The following is a 15,895-nucleotide window of genomic DNA, read 5'->3' on the forward strand; positions in this document are numbered from 1 at the left end:
CTCGCCCGTCAGTACATACTGAACTGAGCACCTCGCCCGTCAGTACATACTGAACTGAGCACCTCGCCCGTCAGTACATACTGAACTGAGCACCTCGCCCGTCAGTACATACTGAACTGAGCACCTCGCCCGTCAGTACATACTGAACTGAGCACCTCGCCCGTCAGTACATACTGAACTGAGCACCTCGCCCGTCAGTACATACTGAACTGAGCACCTCGCCCGTCAGTACATACTGAACTGAGCACCTCGCCCGTCAGTACATACTGAACTGAGCACCTCGCCCGTCAGTACATACTGAACTGAGCACCTCGCCCGTCAGTACATACTGAACTGAGCACCTCGCCCGTCAGTACATACTGAACTGAGCACCTCGCCCGTCAGTACATACTGAACTGAGCACCTCGCCCGTCAGTACATACTGAACTGAGCACCTCGCCCGTCAGTACATACTGAACTGAGCACCTCGCCCGTCAGTACATACTGAACTGAGCACCTCGCCCGTCAGTACATACTGAACTGAGCACCTCGCCCGTCAGTACATACTGTACTGAGCACCTCGCCCGTCAGTACATACTGAACTGGGTACCTCCCACCTGTCAGTGCGTGCCGTACTGGGGACCTGTCACCCGTCACTAGATTACTCACGTTATTAACCCCAGTGTAGACAAGTCACCGTTCTTGAGCTCTTCGTATCATCCTGGTAAACTCTGCTCATTATATACGTGTCTCCATAATACCTGTGTACAGGTTTTCAAGACCATTGTAAACAGGATTAACCCGTGTTGGTAGTGTAAATTATCCCGTGTTTAAGCTGGCTAAATCTATCTTCCAAACTGGTGTTGCAATTGTTCGTGGGGTTAATTTACGTTATGTTTCGTGCGATCTTTTTTTTTTTTTTATACCAAGATGACATTTACCGAACACTGGAACGGGTGGGGATTGAACCCATGGCGAGTGAGTCTTAAAATTCCCAGGCCAGTGCGTTAACCATTTGGCCAACTGCTGGCTCTGAGATTCATCCGTGATTTTTTTTTTTTTTTTTTTTTCTTGCAATAGTGTTATTACGGTTTCGTGAGTCGTCATTTATATAAGGTAGATTCGTGTGGTGAAGACGTGAGAGCAAGTCTTGCCTGTGTTTGCTCCCGTGTAACTAGGTGTGACTAAGTACAGGAAGGAGGATTGTTGGCATAACTTGGATATTCCACGATTTTGAACAGCTTTTAGCATGTAAATGAAATGATTTAAGATACCAGGTTTTAGTTTGTAAATTCCGTGGTGTACAGAATATCTTAGACTGAGGCTATGTTAGTTACCATCATGGTAGAAAACTTCAGCACAAGCAATGGTGCGACCCACCTGGTAAATGTTTCTCAGTGTTTTCCAGAAAATAAGCTAATATAAAAAAAAAGTTCATGATACACTTGAAGACATATTTCACCCGTAAACTGTCATGCAAGAGGCCTTCATGTCCATGTTTGCAAACTAGTGACGAGGATTATTTTATGTTGACTCACTCACGCTCGTCCAGCTTTTTATTTCAGTGTGTCTGCAGGTTCTGGTGTTTTTTATTGCGCCTTATTTAGTAATAAGATGGGCTTCAGCCCTGACAGTAGCCATTTATATGAATGATATTCCCAGGTATGCTACATTGAGGGTGACTCGAGGCAAGGTCAAGGATGAATGACCTCAGACTTTTTGTAGTGGGTGTACCACTCTGAAGTACACACCCCTCCTCTCTCTCTCTCTCTCTCTCTCTCTCTCTCTCTCTCTCTCTCACACACACACACACACACACACACACACACACACACACACACACACACACACACACACACACACACACACACACACACACACACACACACACACATGAACACTAGCTAAACATTGTACTAAGATTTATGAAAACTGACAAATTGCCATAACAATCAATGAACATATATTAATTATTTAGTGAAGAAATGATTGATTCTCTGCCTGACAGAGGCGAGCAGTGGCGCCCCACTCAAATATACTGACTTAATTTTTTTTTCCTTAGAAATGCCCTGAATTGACCTTTGCTTACTTAACCTGCGTGTGTGTGTGTGTGTGTGTGGCGTATTTTGTGAGCGTTTAGTGAAGTTTTAGTGTTGAATGTTCTTACGTTATCAAGAGGGTGAACAAACACGATCGAACATCAGTGTCTGACATTCCAACACCTTGTTAACGTACATTCCCCGTGTCTTGTACCGTCAGGAACCGGCGGGAGGCGACACCATCCCCTCCCCCGGGTCACCCGCAGCACCAGGCGCACCTGCGCGCTGACATGTCGCCCACGCCCGCTGCCTACACGCCCACCTCAGACCCCGATGAGCTGAGCACCTCTTGGCCTGACCCACACCACCCACGCCTGCCTGACGGCCGCCCACGCTCCGCCTCGCAAGGTCACCTGACCACCAAACAGCGACCTGGCACTGCTGTGTTGAAGAGACCCAAGGTTAGTGTCTCTCTCTCTCTCTCTCTCTCTCTCTCTCTCTCTCTCTCTCTCTCTCTCTCTCTCTCTCTCTCTCTCTGTCTGTCTCGCTCTCACTTTCTCTTACTCTCCTCTCGTTATCTTCCTCACGGTTCCTCATGTTTTTGTAACTTACCCTCCCTCATGTCATGTAATTCTCTCTCCCTCCCCTCTCTCTCCCCCTCCCTCACATTACCTGCCTTAACACTCACATCTCCCTGGTATAGTAAGCTTACCCTGGCCACAACAATGGCCGCCTCACTCCTTTTCTGCCATATTTCTTTTTTTAATTAAATATGAACCATTATTTAGACTGAAGTCATTTTTAATCTGTCCATAATATACCCAGTGCGAATCACATTAAAATAACTTTAACAGCATCTGCTTGTCTAGCTTCATTAACCTACAAAGTTAGTCTGCTGCTGTCTGCTTTTTCTCTGGCTGCCACCACCAACAGCCTGGCTAGCAACGCATTCGGGTCTTAATTAGCCCTTGAATAATAATTATGCAAGATTGTTATTATTCAAGAGTTAATTAAGGCCGTTATGTAAAGTTAGCGTGTCTGAGCCTTGCAGATGGAGGATCGCTCCTGTTAACACTCTTACTGAGTGATCCACACGGTGTAGAACCTTCGCATGAAAGTAGTAATCCTTGTGTGCGTCTTCGGCATGGGCGCAGGTTCTGGACATGAGCCTGAAGAATGCGCTGGACATGAGTGAGATGACGCGCAGTATGGTCGACCAGCTGATTCTCTCTCACGAGCCTCAGTCAGGGTTCAGTGATTATTCCAGCGACTTTACTTCCTCGTCACCCTCCTCACTAGGAAGCAAGAGTCCCTTTGATGACTCTGGTGACTCTGAGACAGAGGCTAGAAAGGTGAGTGGCTAGTCATTGGTACTGTAGGTGAGTCACTGATGCTGTAGGTGAGTCACTGATACTGTGGGTGAGTCATTTGTACTGTAGTAGGCGAGTCATTTGTACTGTAGTAGGTATGTCACTTGTACTGTAGGTGAGTCACTGATACTGTAGGAGAGTCACTGGTACTGTAGCAGGCGAGTCACTGGTGCTGTAGCAGGCGAGTCACTGGTACTGTAGCAGGCGAGTCACTGGTACTGTAGCAGGCGAGTCACTGTTACTGTAGCAGGCGAGTCATTGGTGCTGTAGCAGGCGAGTCATTGGTACTGTAGCAGGCGAGTTGCTGGTACTGTAGCAGGCGAGTCGCTGGTACTGTAGCAGGAGAGTCACTGGTACTGTATTGGTACTGTAGCAGGCGAGTCATTGGTACTGTAGCAGGCGAGTCATTGGTACTGTAGCAGGCGAGTCAATGGTACTGTAGCAGGCGAGTCACTGTTACTGTAGCAGGCGAGTCATTGGTGCTGTAGCAGGCGAGTCGCTGGTACTGTAGCAGGCGAGTCGCTGGTACTGTAGCAGGCGAGTCGCTGGTACTGTAGCAGGCGAGTCGCAGGTACTGTAGCAGGCGAGTCGCAGGTACTGTAGCAGGCGAGTCGCAGGTACTGTAGCAGGCGAGTCGCTGGTACTGTAGCAGGCGAGTCGCTGGTACTGTAGCAGGCGAGTCGCTGGTGCTGTAGCAGGCGAGTCGCTGGTGCTGTAGCAGGCGAGTCGCTGGTGCTGTAGCAGGCGAGTCGCTGGTACTGTAGCAGGCGAGTCGCTGGTACTGTAGCAGGCGAGTCGCTGGTACTGTAGCAGGCGAGTCGCTGGTACTGTAGCAGGCGAGTCGCTGGTACTGTAGCAGGCGAGTCGCTGGTACTGTAGCAGGCGAGTCGCTGGTACTGTAGCAGGCGAGTCGCTGGTACTGTAGCAGGCGAGTCGCTGGTACTGTAGCAGGCGAGTCGCTGGTACTGTAGCAGGCGAGTCGCTGGTACTGTAGCAGGCGAGTCGCTGGTACTGTAGCAGGCGAGTCGCTGGTACTGTAGCAGGCGAGTCGCTGGTACTGTAGCAGGCGAGTCGCAGGTACTGTAGCAGGCGAGTCGCTGGTACTGTAGCAGGCGAGTCGCTGGTACTGTAGCAGGCGAGTCGCTGGTACTGTAGCAGGCGAGTCGCTGGTACTGTAGCAGGCGAGTCGCTGGTACTGTAGCAGGCGAGTCGCTGGTACTGTAGCAGGCGAGTCGCTGGTCCTGTAGCAGGCGGGTCGCGGGTGCTGTGGCAGGCGAGTCGCTGGTACTGTAGCCGGCGAGTCGCTGGTACTGTAGCAGGCGAGTCGCTGGTACTGTAGCAGGCGAGTCGCTGGTACTGTAGCAGGCGAGTCGCTGGTACTGTAGCAGGCGAGTCGCTGGTACTGTAGCAGGCGAGTCGCTGGTACTGTAGCAGGCGAGTCGCTGGTACTGTAGCAGGCGAGTCGCTGGTACTGTAGCAGGCGAGTCGCTGGTACTGTAGCAGGCGAGTCGCTGGTACTGTAGCAGGCGAGTCGCTGGTACTGTAGCAGGCGAGTCGCTGGTACTGTAGCAGGCGAGTCGCTGGTACTGTAGCAGGCGAGTCACTAGGCACTCAGCAGGTTGGTTGTTGGTGCATCTCTCCGCCAGTTAGTGACCGGAAGCTCGAGTCTTAACCACTCAGTAAGCTAAAAGACCCACTCGGTTTAGCACTTTATATATAATTGAAAGAACCCTCTGGTAATGTAACCCTAACTAGTTTGGTGCTTCTCAATGAACATGGCATTAGTAATAATGATAGTCATTGTAGTAATTACAATTTGGTATGTTACTAAGCCTGGTTGGTGGACAGGTACGTCCGTCTACCATGCGTCTGCCACGACCGTCAAGAAACATAGCAGTGCCCGTCATCACCTCGGCGTCTCGACCCTCCAAGAGAAGCTCCTCGTTTAGGTCGTGCATCCCCAGGAACAGACGCAACAGGAACGTGGAGGAGGTCTTCACCGGTCCCAAGAACAAAGTCAAGGTCGGTCAGCTCGAGATTGAGAGCAGCAGGGCAGCTTGAGGGTGGAACCACGGTCCTGTAATTGGGAGATACTGCCCTGTATCATTCAGCCATGTGGGTGATGTTTTTTTAAGATTGTCACTTAAGTGGTTGATCGCAGTGGTATCACCTGCTGGTGCTGTGGTTTCGGTTGAACGTTATCGTAGCTGTATGGTACAGCATACGGCATCCCACTTCAGTGGACCTCTGTTCGCTCCCCCTCTTACACCCCCCCCCCACCCTTTCCATTTATCTTCAGTATCGAAAATGAGGGTGTTAGAGTGCACTCCAGAGACGTGTCGTTCAGATCTTTTACACCTTACGTTCGAAAATTCTTGCTAGTTTCATCCACTGTTTTGTGTACATTTGTAACTTAGTTTGTGCTCTTTTAGTTTTCTGTTCGTGCACAGTTCGTCCACTTTTCGTGTACACTGCACATTTCGTCCATTCGTAAACCTTTCCTTCAAACTCTGTCCACATTTTGCAGATATTTGTACAGAACGGCATCTATCCTGTACAGTCTCGACTGTGTAAGAAGTTTGTCCCATACTAGTATACTAGTTCGCTTCTGTGGTGTAGACACCTGTGGTATACCAGTATACTGCCAGCTCTAAAGTAAATATATCAGGAGTATGCGAATATGCTACCAGCTGTATAATACACGTGCCTGGAATATAAGAGCCTTGACAACTATGGAATATACCTGTGGAAAAAAATTCCCACGATGTCAACTCTGTGGTATATATTCTTGTGGAATTGGTATACACTGTAATCTCTTATGGTATATATAGCAAGAATAAATTTACCTTTTACGATATTTTTCTACCGGGACATAATGCCTGAGAGGAAGATGTTTGTAGTGAGATTACTGATGTCAGGAGGTCGCTGCATGCGGGAGGTTAACCCACACATCACATCATGTGACATCAGGGTGGGAATATTGAACAAGACGTCTCGCTCTTAGAGGTATCGTGTCACGCTATGTTCTTGCTTGGCTCACTGTTAGTAGTAGTAGTGGTGGTGGTACTTTGAATAATGGTGGAGGCATGGGTTGTGTGTGTGTGTGTGTGTGTGTGTGTGTGTGTGTGTGTGTTTAAGATTCTTGAGCTTTCGTTCTGACTGGCATTAATAACTGAGAATCCGTGAATTTACCGAGCTTCTAGTAATATCATTCACTATTTTAGTTTTCCTTCCTACCCTAATGCCTTAAAAAAAAAAAATCCTAACAGCTGCAGGACACTCTCTGGTCCCTCCTGCGTTCAGTAGACGTCTCTTGTCTACTCTGGCTAACCTTCACTTATGTGTTGTGTGCCAGATTACCTGTTTATAGTAACCTAATAGTGATTACTTTTTTTATTACATACTAGTGATTACCTATTATAATTGTGATTACCTATTTAATACCTATTTGTGATTAGCCCTTCGTAATTATTTGAGTAAGATTACGTGTTAGACATTACCATTGGAGATTATCTGATAATCTGTTTTTATTATGATTAACAATGTGATTATTATTTCCTGTATGTGATCACATATTCGTAGTTAAAACAGCAGATGTAAGTTGGTGTCTCGTCCCAGGTACATATTTAGTTCAAGAAAATTAAGTTTGAATATTAAAATGGTATAAAATACAGACAGTTTGTTAGGTAAGACACATATGCAACAGTTAGGTATCTTTATTTCGAAACCTTTCGCCTACACAGTAGGCTTCTTCAGTCAAGTACAGAAAAGTTGATAGAAGCAGAAGAGATGTGAAGACGATGTAATCAAGGGTGATGGACTGATTGTATCGTCTTCACGTCTCTCCTGCTTCTATCAACTTCTCTGTACTCGACTGAAGAAGCCTACTGTGTAGGCGAAACGTTTCGAAATAAAGATACCTAACTGTTGCATATGTGTCTTGCCTAACAAAACTAAGTTTGTTAGTGGTTGTGTAGCAGACATAACCTCTTCATGTTTGCTCACCCATAACATCGTCTTGGGGTAGGATAGTGAAAAAAATGGTAGGTAAATTAACCTGACATTAAATTGATAGTCTCTGGTTGTTGTAACGTCGCTATAAAGTGTTAGGAAGGAATGTTAAGTGGTGTGACCAGTTGGTGTTGGTTTTAAGGGAGGTTTTACGGTCACTTGGTAATGAATGTCCGAGGTTCATGTTCTTGTATCTCGTGCCATCTTTCTAACACTGTTCTTGTATCTAGTGCCATCTTTCTAACACTGTTCTTGTATCTAGTGCCATCTTTCTAACACTGTTCTTGTATCTAGTGCCATCTTTCTAACACTGTGTTCTTGTATCTAGTGCCATCTTTCTAACACTGTGTTCTTGTATCTAGTGCCATCTTTCTAACACTGTGTTCTTGTATATAGTGCCATCTTTCTAACACTGTTCTTGTATCTAGTGCCATCTTTCTAACACTGTTCTTGTATCTAGTGCCATCTTTCTAACACTGTTCTTGTATCTAGTGCCATCTTTCTAACACTGTTCTTGTATCTAGTGCCATCTTTCTAACACTGTGTTCTTGTATATAGTGCCATCTTTCTAACACTGTTCTTGTATCTAGTGCCATCTTTCTGTGTTCTTGTATCTAGTGCCATCTTTCTAACACTGTTCTTGTATATAGTGCCATCTTTCTAACACTGTTCTTGTATCTAGTGCCATCTTTCTAACACTGTTCTTGTATCTAGTGCCATCTTTCTAACACTGTTCTTGTATCTCGTGCCATCTTTCTAACACTGTTCTTGTATCTCGTGCCATCTTTCTAACACTGTTCTTGTATCTCGTGCCATCTTTCTAACACTGTTCTTGTATCTCGTGCCATCTTTCTAACACTGTTCTTGTATCTCGTGCCATCTTTCTAACACTGTGTTCTTGTATCTCGTGCCATCTTTCTAACACTGTTCTTGTATCTAGTGCCATCTTTCTAACACTGTGTTCTTGTATCTAGTGCCATCTTTCTAACACTGTTCTTGTATCTAGTGCCATCTTTCTGACACTGTGTTCTTGTATCTAGTGCCATCTTTCTGACACTGTTCTTGTATCTAGTGCCATCTTTCTAACAGTGTTCTTGTATCTAGTGCCATCTTTCTAACACTGTTCTTGTATCTAGTGCCATCTTTCTAAGTGTTCTTGTATCTAGTGCCATCTTTCTAACAGTGTTCTTGTATCTAGTGCCATCTTTCTAACACTGTGTTCTTGTATCTAGTGCCATCTTTCTAACACTGTGTTCTTGTATCTAGTGCCATCTTTCTAACACTGTTCTTGTATCTAGTGCCATCTTTCTAACACTGTGTTCTTGTATCTAGTGCCATCTTTCTAACAGTGTTCTTGTATCTAGTGCCATCTTTCTAACACTGTGTTCTTGTATCTAGTGCCATCTTTCTAACACTGTGTTCTTGTATCTAGTGCCATCTTTCTAACACTGTTCTTGTATCTAGTGCCATCTTTCTAACACTGTGTTCTTGTATCTAGTGCCATCTTTCTAACACTGTTCTTGTATCTAGTGCCATCTTTCTAACACTGTTCTTGTATCTCGTGCCATCTTTCTAACACTGTGTTCTTGTATCTAGTGCCATCTTTCTAACAGTGTTCTTGTATCTAGTGCCATCTTTCTAACAGTGTTCTTGTATCTAGTGCCATCTTTCTAACACTGTGTTCTTGTATCTAGTGCCATCTTTCTAACAGTGTTCTTGTATCTAGTGCCATCTTTCTAACACTGTGTTCTTGTATCTAGTGCCATCTTTCTAACACTGTTCTTGTATCTAGTGCCATCTTTCTAACACTGTGTTCTTGTATCTAGTGCCATCTTTCTAACACTGTTCTTGTATCTAGTGCCATCTTTCTAACACTGTGTTCTTGTATCTAGTGCCATCTTTCTAACACTGTTCTTGTATCTAGTGCCATCTTTCTAACACTGTTCTTGTATCTAGTGCCATCTTTCTAACACTGTTCTTGTATCTAGTGCCATCTTTCTAACACTGTTCTTGTATCTAGTGCCATCTTTCTAACACTGTGTTCTTGTATCTAGTGCCATCTTTCTAACACTGTGTTCTTGTATCTAGTGCCATCTTTCTAACACTGTTCTTGTATCTAGTGCCATCTTTCTAACACTGTTCTTGTATCTAGTGCCATCTTTCTAACAGTGTTCTTGTATCTAGTGCCATCTTTCTAACAGTGTTCTTGTATCTAGTGCCATCTTTCTAACACTGTTCTTGTATCTAGTGCCATCTTTCTAACACTGTGTTCTTGTATCTAGTGCCATCTTTCTGACACTGTGTTCTTGTATCTAGTGCCATCTTTCTAACAGTGTTCTTGTATCTAGTGCCATCTTTCTAACACTGTGTTCTTGTATCTAGTGCCATCTTTCTAACAGTGTTCTTGTATCTAGTGCCATCTTTCTGACACTGTGTTCTTGTATCTAGTGCCATCTTTCTAAGTGTTCTTGTATCTAGTGCCATCTTTCTAACAGTGTTCTTGTATCTAGTGCCATCTTTCTAACACTGTGTTCTTGTATCTAGTGCCATCTTTCTAACACTGTGTTCTTGTATCTAGTGCCATCTTTCTAACACTGTTCTTGTATCTAGTGCCATCTTTCTAACACTGTGTTCTTGTATCTAGTGCCATCTTTCTAACACTGTGTTCTTGTATCTAGTGCCATCTTTCTAACAGTGTTCTTGTATCTAGTGCCATCTTTCTAACACTGTGTTCTTGTATCTAGTGCCATCTTTCTGACACTGTGTTCTTGTATCTAGTGCCATCTTTCTAACACTGTGTTCTTGTATCTAGTGCCATCTTTCTAACACTGTTCTTGTATCTAGTGCCATCTTTCTAACACTGTGTTCTTGTATCTAGTGCCATCTTTCTAACACTGTGTTCTTGTATCTAGTGCCATCTTTCTAACACTGTGTTCTTGTATCTAGTGCCATCTTTCTGACACTGTGTTCTTGTATCTAGTGCCATCTTTCTAACACTGTGTTCTTGTATCTAGTGCCATCTTTCTAACACTGTGTTCTTGTATCTAGTGCCATCTTTCTAACACTGTGTTCTTGTATCTAGTGCCATCTTTCTAACACTGTTCTTGTATCTAGTGCCATCTTTCTAACACTGTGTTCTTGTATCTAGTGCCATCTTTCTAACACTGTTCTTGTATCTCGTGCCATCTTTCTAACACTGTGTTCTTGTATCTCGTGCCATCTTTCTAACACTGTGTTCTTGTATCTCGTGCCATCTTTCTAACACTGTGTTCTTGTATCTCGTGCCATCTTTCTAACACTGTGTTCTTGTATCTCGTGCCATCTTTCTAACACTGTTCTTGTATCTAGTGCCATCTTTCTAACACTGTGTTCTTGTATCTAGTGCCATCTTTCTAACACTGTTCTTGTATCTAGTGCCATCTTTCTAACACTGTGTTCTTGTATCTAGTGCCATCTTTCTAACACTGTTCTTGTATCTAGTGCCATCTTTCTGACACTGTGTTCTTGTATCTAGTGCCATCTTTCTGACACTGTGTTCTTGTATCTAGTGCCATCTTTCTAACAGTGTTCTTGTATCTAGTGCCATCTTTCTGACACTGTGTTCTTGTATCTAGTGCCATCTTTCTAACACTGTTCTTGTATCTAGTGCCATCTTTCTAACACTGAATATAAACTTTCTAGTCCCCCTGATTTCTTCTACTTTAATCATTGTGTCTAGTTGCGCCAGGAAAGCTTCATAATCATTTTTTGGGTATTTAGTCTTGAATCTGGTTTTGTCTCGTTTCCTCCCATCAATAAAGTGATGTATCTATCACTTTGGCCTTTTTTCGTAATTCTTAATTTCGTTCTTTTTAATCTGGGAACTATTTCGTAGATCATTTTAACACTTGCTGTGTCTTACGAACTTTACTAATCACCAAACTTTTCCTCACCTGGATATTAAAATGTTGTTCTAACAGATATTTTGAAGGACTTTTCTTAACATTTCCTCGTCCATGTAACTGTCGTGCCGAATAGGTAAAACTTGCGATTTTGTCTCAAATAGCAACGCTCTTCTTGCTGTATAAGGTAAGCAAAAAATTGTGTATCTAATTTCGCAAAAATCATTCTGAATCTCAGCGAAAAAAAATTAATTGTTGGTTCATTAAATTATTTTAAAGTCATATAAAATATATTTAGATGGATTAGGATAAATTAAATTGCGCTTGTTATAATAAGGTTAGGTAAGTTTTCTAAGGTTCTTTTGGTACAAGATAATTTTTATATTGTGTAAGACAGGTATAAAATAGACAAGATAAAAGTTAAGACACGTGTGCAACATCTGGTAATCTTTATTGTAGACGTTTCGCCATCCAGTGGCTTTATCAGTACAAATTCCAGGACATAATTAGAAGACAGTAGAACTATATACAAAAGATGAGGTAATCAGTCCCTCAGGTTGAGGGACTGATTACCTCATCAGTTCCTCAACCTGAGGGACTGATTACCTCATCTTTTGTATATAGTTCTACTGTCTTCTAATTATGTCCTGGAATTTGTACTGATAAAGCCACTGGATGGCGAAACGTCTACAATAAAGATTACCAGATGTTGTACACGTGTCTTAACTTTCAATTTTTATATTAACATGGAAAGGACTTAATTTTAAATGACTTTTTGCTAATTGACCAATTTTACCTATTCGGCACGACATTATATAATATATATATATATATATATATATATATATATATATATATATATATATATATATATATATATATATATATATATATATATATATATATATATATATATATTTTTTTTTCTCAACAAGTCAGCCGTCTCCCACCGAGGCAGGGTGGCCCAAAAAGAAAGAATCCCCCCAAAACAAAAAACTTTCATCATCATTCAACACTTTCACCACACTCACACATAATCACTGTTTTTGCAGAGGTGCTCAGAACACAACAGTTTAGAAGCATATACGTATAAAGATACACAACATATCCGTCTAAACTGCCAATATCCCGAACTCCTACACAATTACTACACCTCCAGTTCATTCTGTTCTTGTAGCTACTGAAACTTTCTTGTAGTCTGAATAGATATAATCTGCTCCTCCGTTGTTTGTACTGACTACTTTCAGTAACTGTCGTAATAACATAATATACGGTATATGATATACAGAAACTTACTGATGGAAACTAGAACTGTTTGTCAGTCAGAACCTTCTGTTTCCCAGTGTTTATTTAGTCTCCTAGTTTTCTCCAGACTATTCACCGTTTCCTTCGTTCCCATGTTTTGCCATATTTCATTTGTCTGCTAGTTTGCTGCCTTGTAGCGAGATCCCCTTTATAACAACATAGTGGATAATTTAGTTCGTCTGAACATTCCCTTAAAAACCCATGGTGTTATCTAGGCTGGTGGTATTGCTGTTGTGGTATCAGTATCAGGTAGTTGATTCTTTACCTTCTTGTCAGATATTTCACTGTTCTGTTAAACTGGGGATTGCTTAGGTTTAAATCTCCATCAACCAGATCATCCTCTTGTATAAACACAATCCAATTTACATTTACTGTCTCACACATTTACTGCTTTAATTCGGTGGTTTTGTCGTTGAACTTAATTTGTGTTTTGAATTTCAAATTTGTGAAAGACGCCCGTGGAAAAAGCTTACCCAGCAGGCTTCTTCAGTCGAATTCAGAGGTGATTTTTGTATGCGAGACAGTGAAAGAAACAGATCTAATTTTAAGATATTTAATCCCTTGTATATGATGCCTGTGTGTGTGTGTGTGTGTGTGTGTGTGTGTGTGTGTGTGTGTGTGTGTGTGTGTGTGTGTGTGTGTGTGTGTGTGTGTGTGTGTGTGAGAGAGAGAGAGAGACCGACCGACCGACGGACCGACCGACCGACCGACCGAGAGAGAGAGAGAGAGACCGAGAGAGACCGAGAGACCGAGACCGATTCACTGTATACCATAATATGAGTAATATAAGTTTGTGTTTTCAGATCCCAGAGCCATGCCAGACCTGCGGCAAGGAACAAAACCCTGAGCGCTTCCACAGTCACCCGCTTGACATGCAGGAGTACAAGCCCAAGACCCAGGAGGAGAAGACCAAGTCCAAGACTCTCAACAAGCTCATTGTCACCAAGCCAACTGCTCTCAAGTACAAGAGCAAGAGCTTCGACGACGAGAAGAAGAACCCGGTCAGAAAGAGCAGGTTAAAACCCCCTAGCGCTGTGAACATTAATAAATCCCGGAGTGTAGAGACGTCTCCTGTACTCGCCAAAAAGGCAGACACGCAAGAAAAGTCCGCTCCTTTAAAGAGATTTATCCAGACACAAAAGGCTTCCATTTCTAAAGGACAGAAAGACTTTAACATAGAAATATACCAGGGAGATGTTTCCCCGAGCCAAAAAAATGAAAATGGTATCAGTCCGTTATCTAATCGAAAACGGGAAGTTACGAGCAAACATGAAAATGGTGAGAAACTAGTCACTGCCATCCAGCACAGAGCGTCACATCCTCCTCGTAACATAGGTAAGATCGAGGAGGAGAGTGAGAGCGCCTTCGATCTTAACAGCTCCACGGGTTCCTTAGGGCGAAGTAGCAACCAATCAACGGGCAACAAGGGTAGCACAGTAGCACCTACCATGGTGTGCTACATCTGTGGTCGAGGCTTCGGCAGCAAGTCACTCTCCATCCACCAGCCTCAGTGTCTCGAGGTGAGCTCTACTTTAAACAATAATTTAAAAGTTTTAACGGTAAGATACAATTATAAGCACTAAGTTACAGGAAAGAACCCGACCTTGGTGTAAAGAAGCTGGTTTTGACAAGAGTTGATTCCAAGCACAGCCTGCTACTTCCCTCTGCGTCCCTGATAACTAGTTTGGTATCGGGAAAATTCATCAGATGTTTTTCCTTGCTGATGTTAACATTTATCACGCCTTAACATAGGTATGACTCAAGGGGCAGATCTGTTGCATTACAGCGATGACTAGTGGAAACATTGTTCATCTCTGGCTGACTTCTCTTCTGTGTTCGTTGATGACTGTGTTCAGGTTCAGCAGGTTCCACCTAGATAATTTTTACCACAGACTCCACAGGGTATCATGTAGACTCCGGAAGTGGTGTTTTTGGTTATGAATTTATTTTTAATCAAGTAATTTATGATGCTGCAGGGATTGTTGATAAAATTAAAATTGGCCATAGTTAATGAACTAGATAGATTATTGCTTTTGTTGACCATTACATCAGTGAAACCTTTCTTGAAGTTTGCTATCCACAACAATTCATCTCCGACTCCAGGAGGAGAGTTGAGAAAATACTCCACAATGCCAGTCAAGAAACCAACTCGAGTAAATAAATCTAACTTGTAAACAACACCAGCAATAATCTATTCAGATCCTTAGCTAAAGCCAATATTTGGCTTACCAACAAACCCTCCAACATCATGAAGGAATTAATAAAAAAAAATCCATAACCAAAAACACCACTTCCGGAGTCTACATATCATATGGAGTCTGGTAAGAACCTGAACACAATCATCAGCGAACACAGAAGAGGAGTCAGCCAGAAAGATAACATGAACAATGTTTCCACTAATCATCGCTGTAATGCAACAAATCTGCCCTTCGAGTCATACCTATGTTAAGGCGTGCTAAATATTAACATCAACAAGGAAAAACATCTGATGAATTTTCCCGATACCAAACTAGTCATCAAGGAAGCAGAGGGAAGTAGCAGGCTGTGCTTGGAATACACTCTTGCTGTAAAAAACTAGTATCGTTACACCTAGGTCAGTCTTAATTTCAGAAACACTAGCCAAACTAACAAGCACAAACAGATTTACAAAACTAAACATTTGTAAGAATGCACAAATTTACAAGTGCACACAAATTAGCGAATGTGAACATTAATTTACCCGTATAAATATTTACAAGTACAAACACTAATTTTTAAATATAAACACTTAATCAAACGTTTGACAACTGTAAACACTTAATGAGAAGTATAAACAAAGTCTCAAGTGCTGGTTTACAGTAGTTTATAGTGTACTCTTTCAAGTGGACTCCTGTCTTGAAATATTTTTACTTTCAAGTGGACCTATTTACATTCATTTCCTCTTCTTACTTAAAGTGGACTTTTATAGAGTTGGAATAACTCTCCGCCACATCACATGCAGAGAAAACTTAGTCTCGAAAAAGTGGCCTCCCTAAACGAGGTTGTGGAGGTCACTGTCGTGGGTGTGTAGGATTTACGAGGTTGTGGAGGTCACTGTTGTGGGTGTGTAGGATTTACGAGGTTGTGGAGGTCACTGTTGTGGGTGTGTGGGATAAGCGAGGTTGTGGAGGTCACTGTCGTGGGTGTGTGGGATTTACGAGGTTGTGGAGGTCACTGTTGTGGGTGTGTGGGATAAGCGAGGTTGTGGAGGTCACTGTCGTGGGTGTGTAGGATTTACGAGGTTGTGGAGGTCACTGTTGTGGGTGTGTGGGATAAGCGAGGTTGTGGAGGT

The 15,895-nt window shown here is 42.9% G+C and overlaps 1 protein-coding gene and 1 long non-coding RNA gene across 8 annotated transcripts in view; one reads left to right on the top strand and one right to left on the bottom strand.

Annotated features, from left to right (window-relative positions):
* The window catches only part of LOC128689458 (A disintegrin and metalloproteinase with thrombospondin motifs 16-like), a 282,538-nt gene that overhangs the window by 174,411 nt on the left and 92,232 nt on the right, over positions 1 to 15,895 (top strand). For 5 of the 7 annotated variants that reach the window (XM_070086357.1, XM_070086359.1, XM_070086356.1 and 2 more), the window contains 4 exons: positions 2,239 to 2,479; positions 3,173 to 3,370; positions 5,237 to 5,410; positions 13,389 to 14,105. In XM_070086357.1, the coding sequence (XP_069942458.1) occupies positions 2,239 to 2,479; positions 3,173 to 3,370; positions 5,237 to 5,410; positions 13,389 to 14,105 (1,330 nt within the window). The remainder of the gene's footprint in view (positions 1 to 2,238; positions 2,480 to 3,172; positions 3,371 to 5,236; positions 5,411 to 13,388; positions 14,106 to 15,895) is intronic. The other 2 variants (XM_070086360.1, XM_070086361.1) reach the window with 2 other exon arrangements.
* The window catches only part of LOC138852882 (uncharacterized), a 223,734-nt gene that overhangs the window by 130,900 nt on the left and 76,939 nt on the right, over positions 1 to 15,895 (bottom strand). The gene's annotated exons all lie outside the window — the stretch shown is intronic.

This window comes from Cherax quadricarinatus, chromosome 18, assembly GCF_038502225.1.
Source record: "Cherax quadricarinatus isolate ZL_2023a chromosome 18, ASM3850222v1, whole genome shotgun sequence".
Lineage (NCBI taxonomy): Eukaryota > Metazoa > Arthropoda > Malacostraca > Decapoda > Parastacidae > Cherax > Cherax quadricarinatus.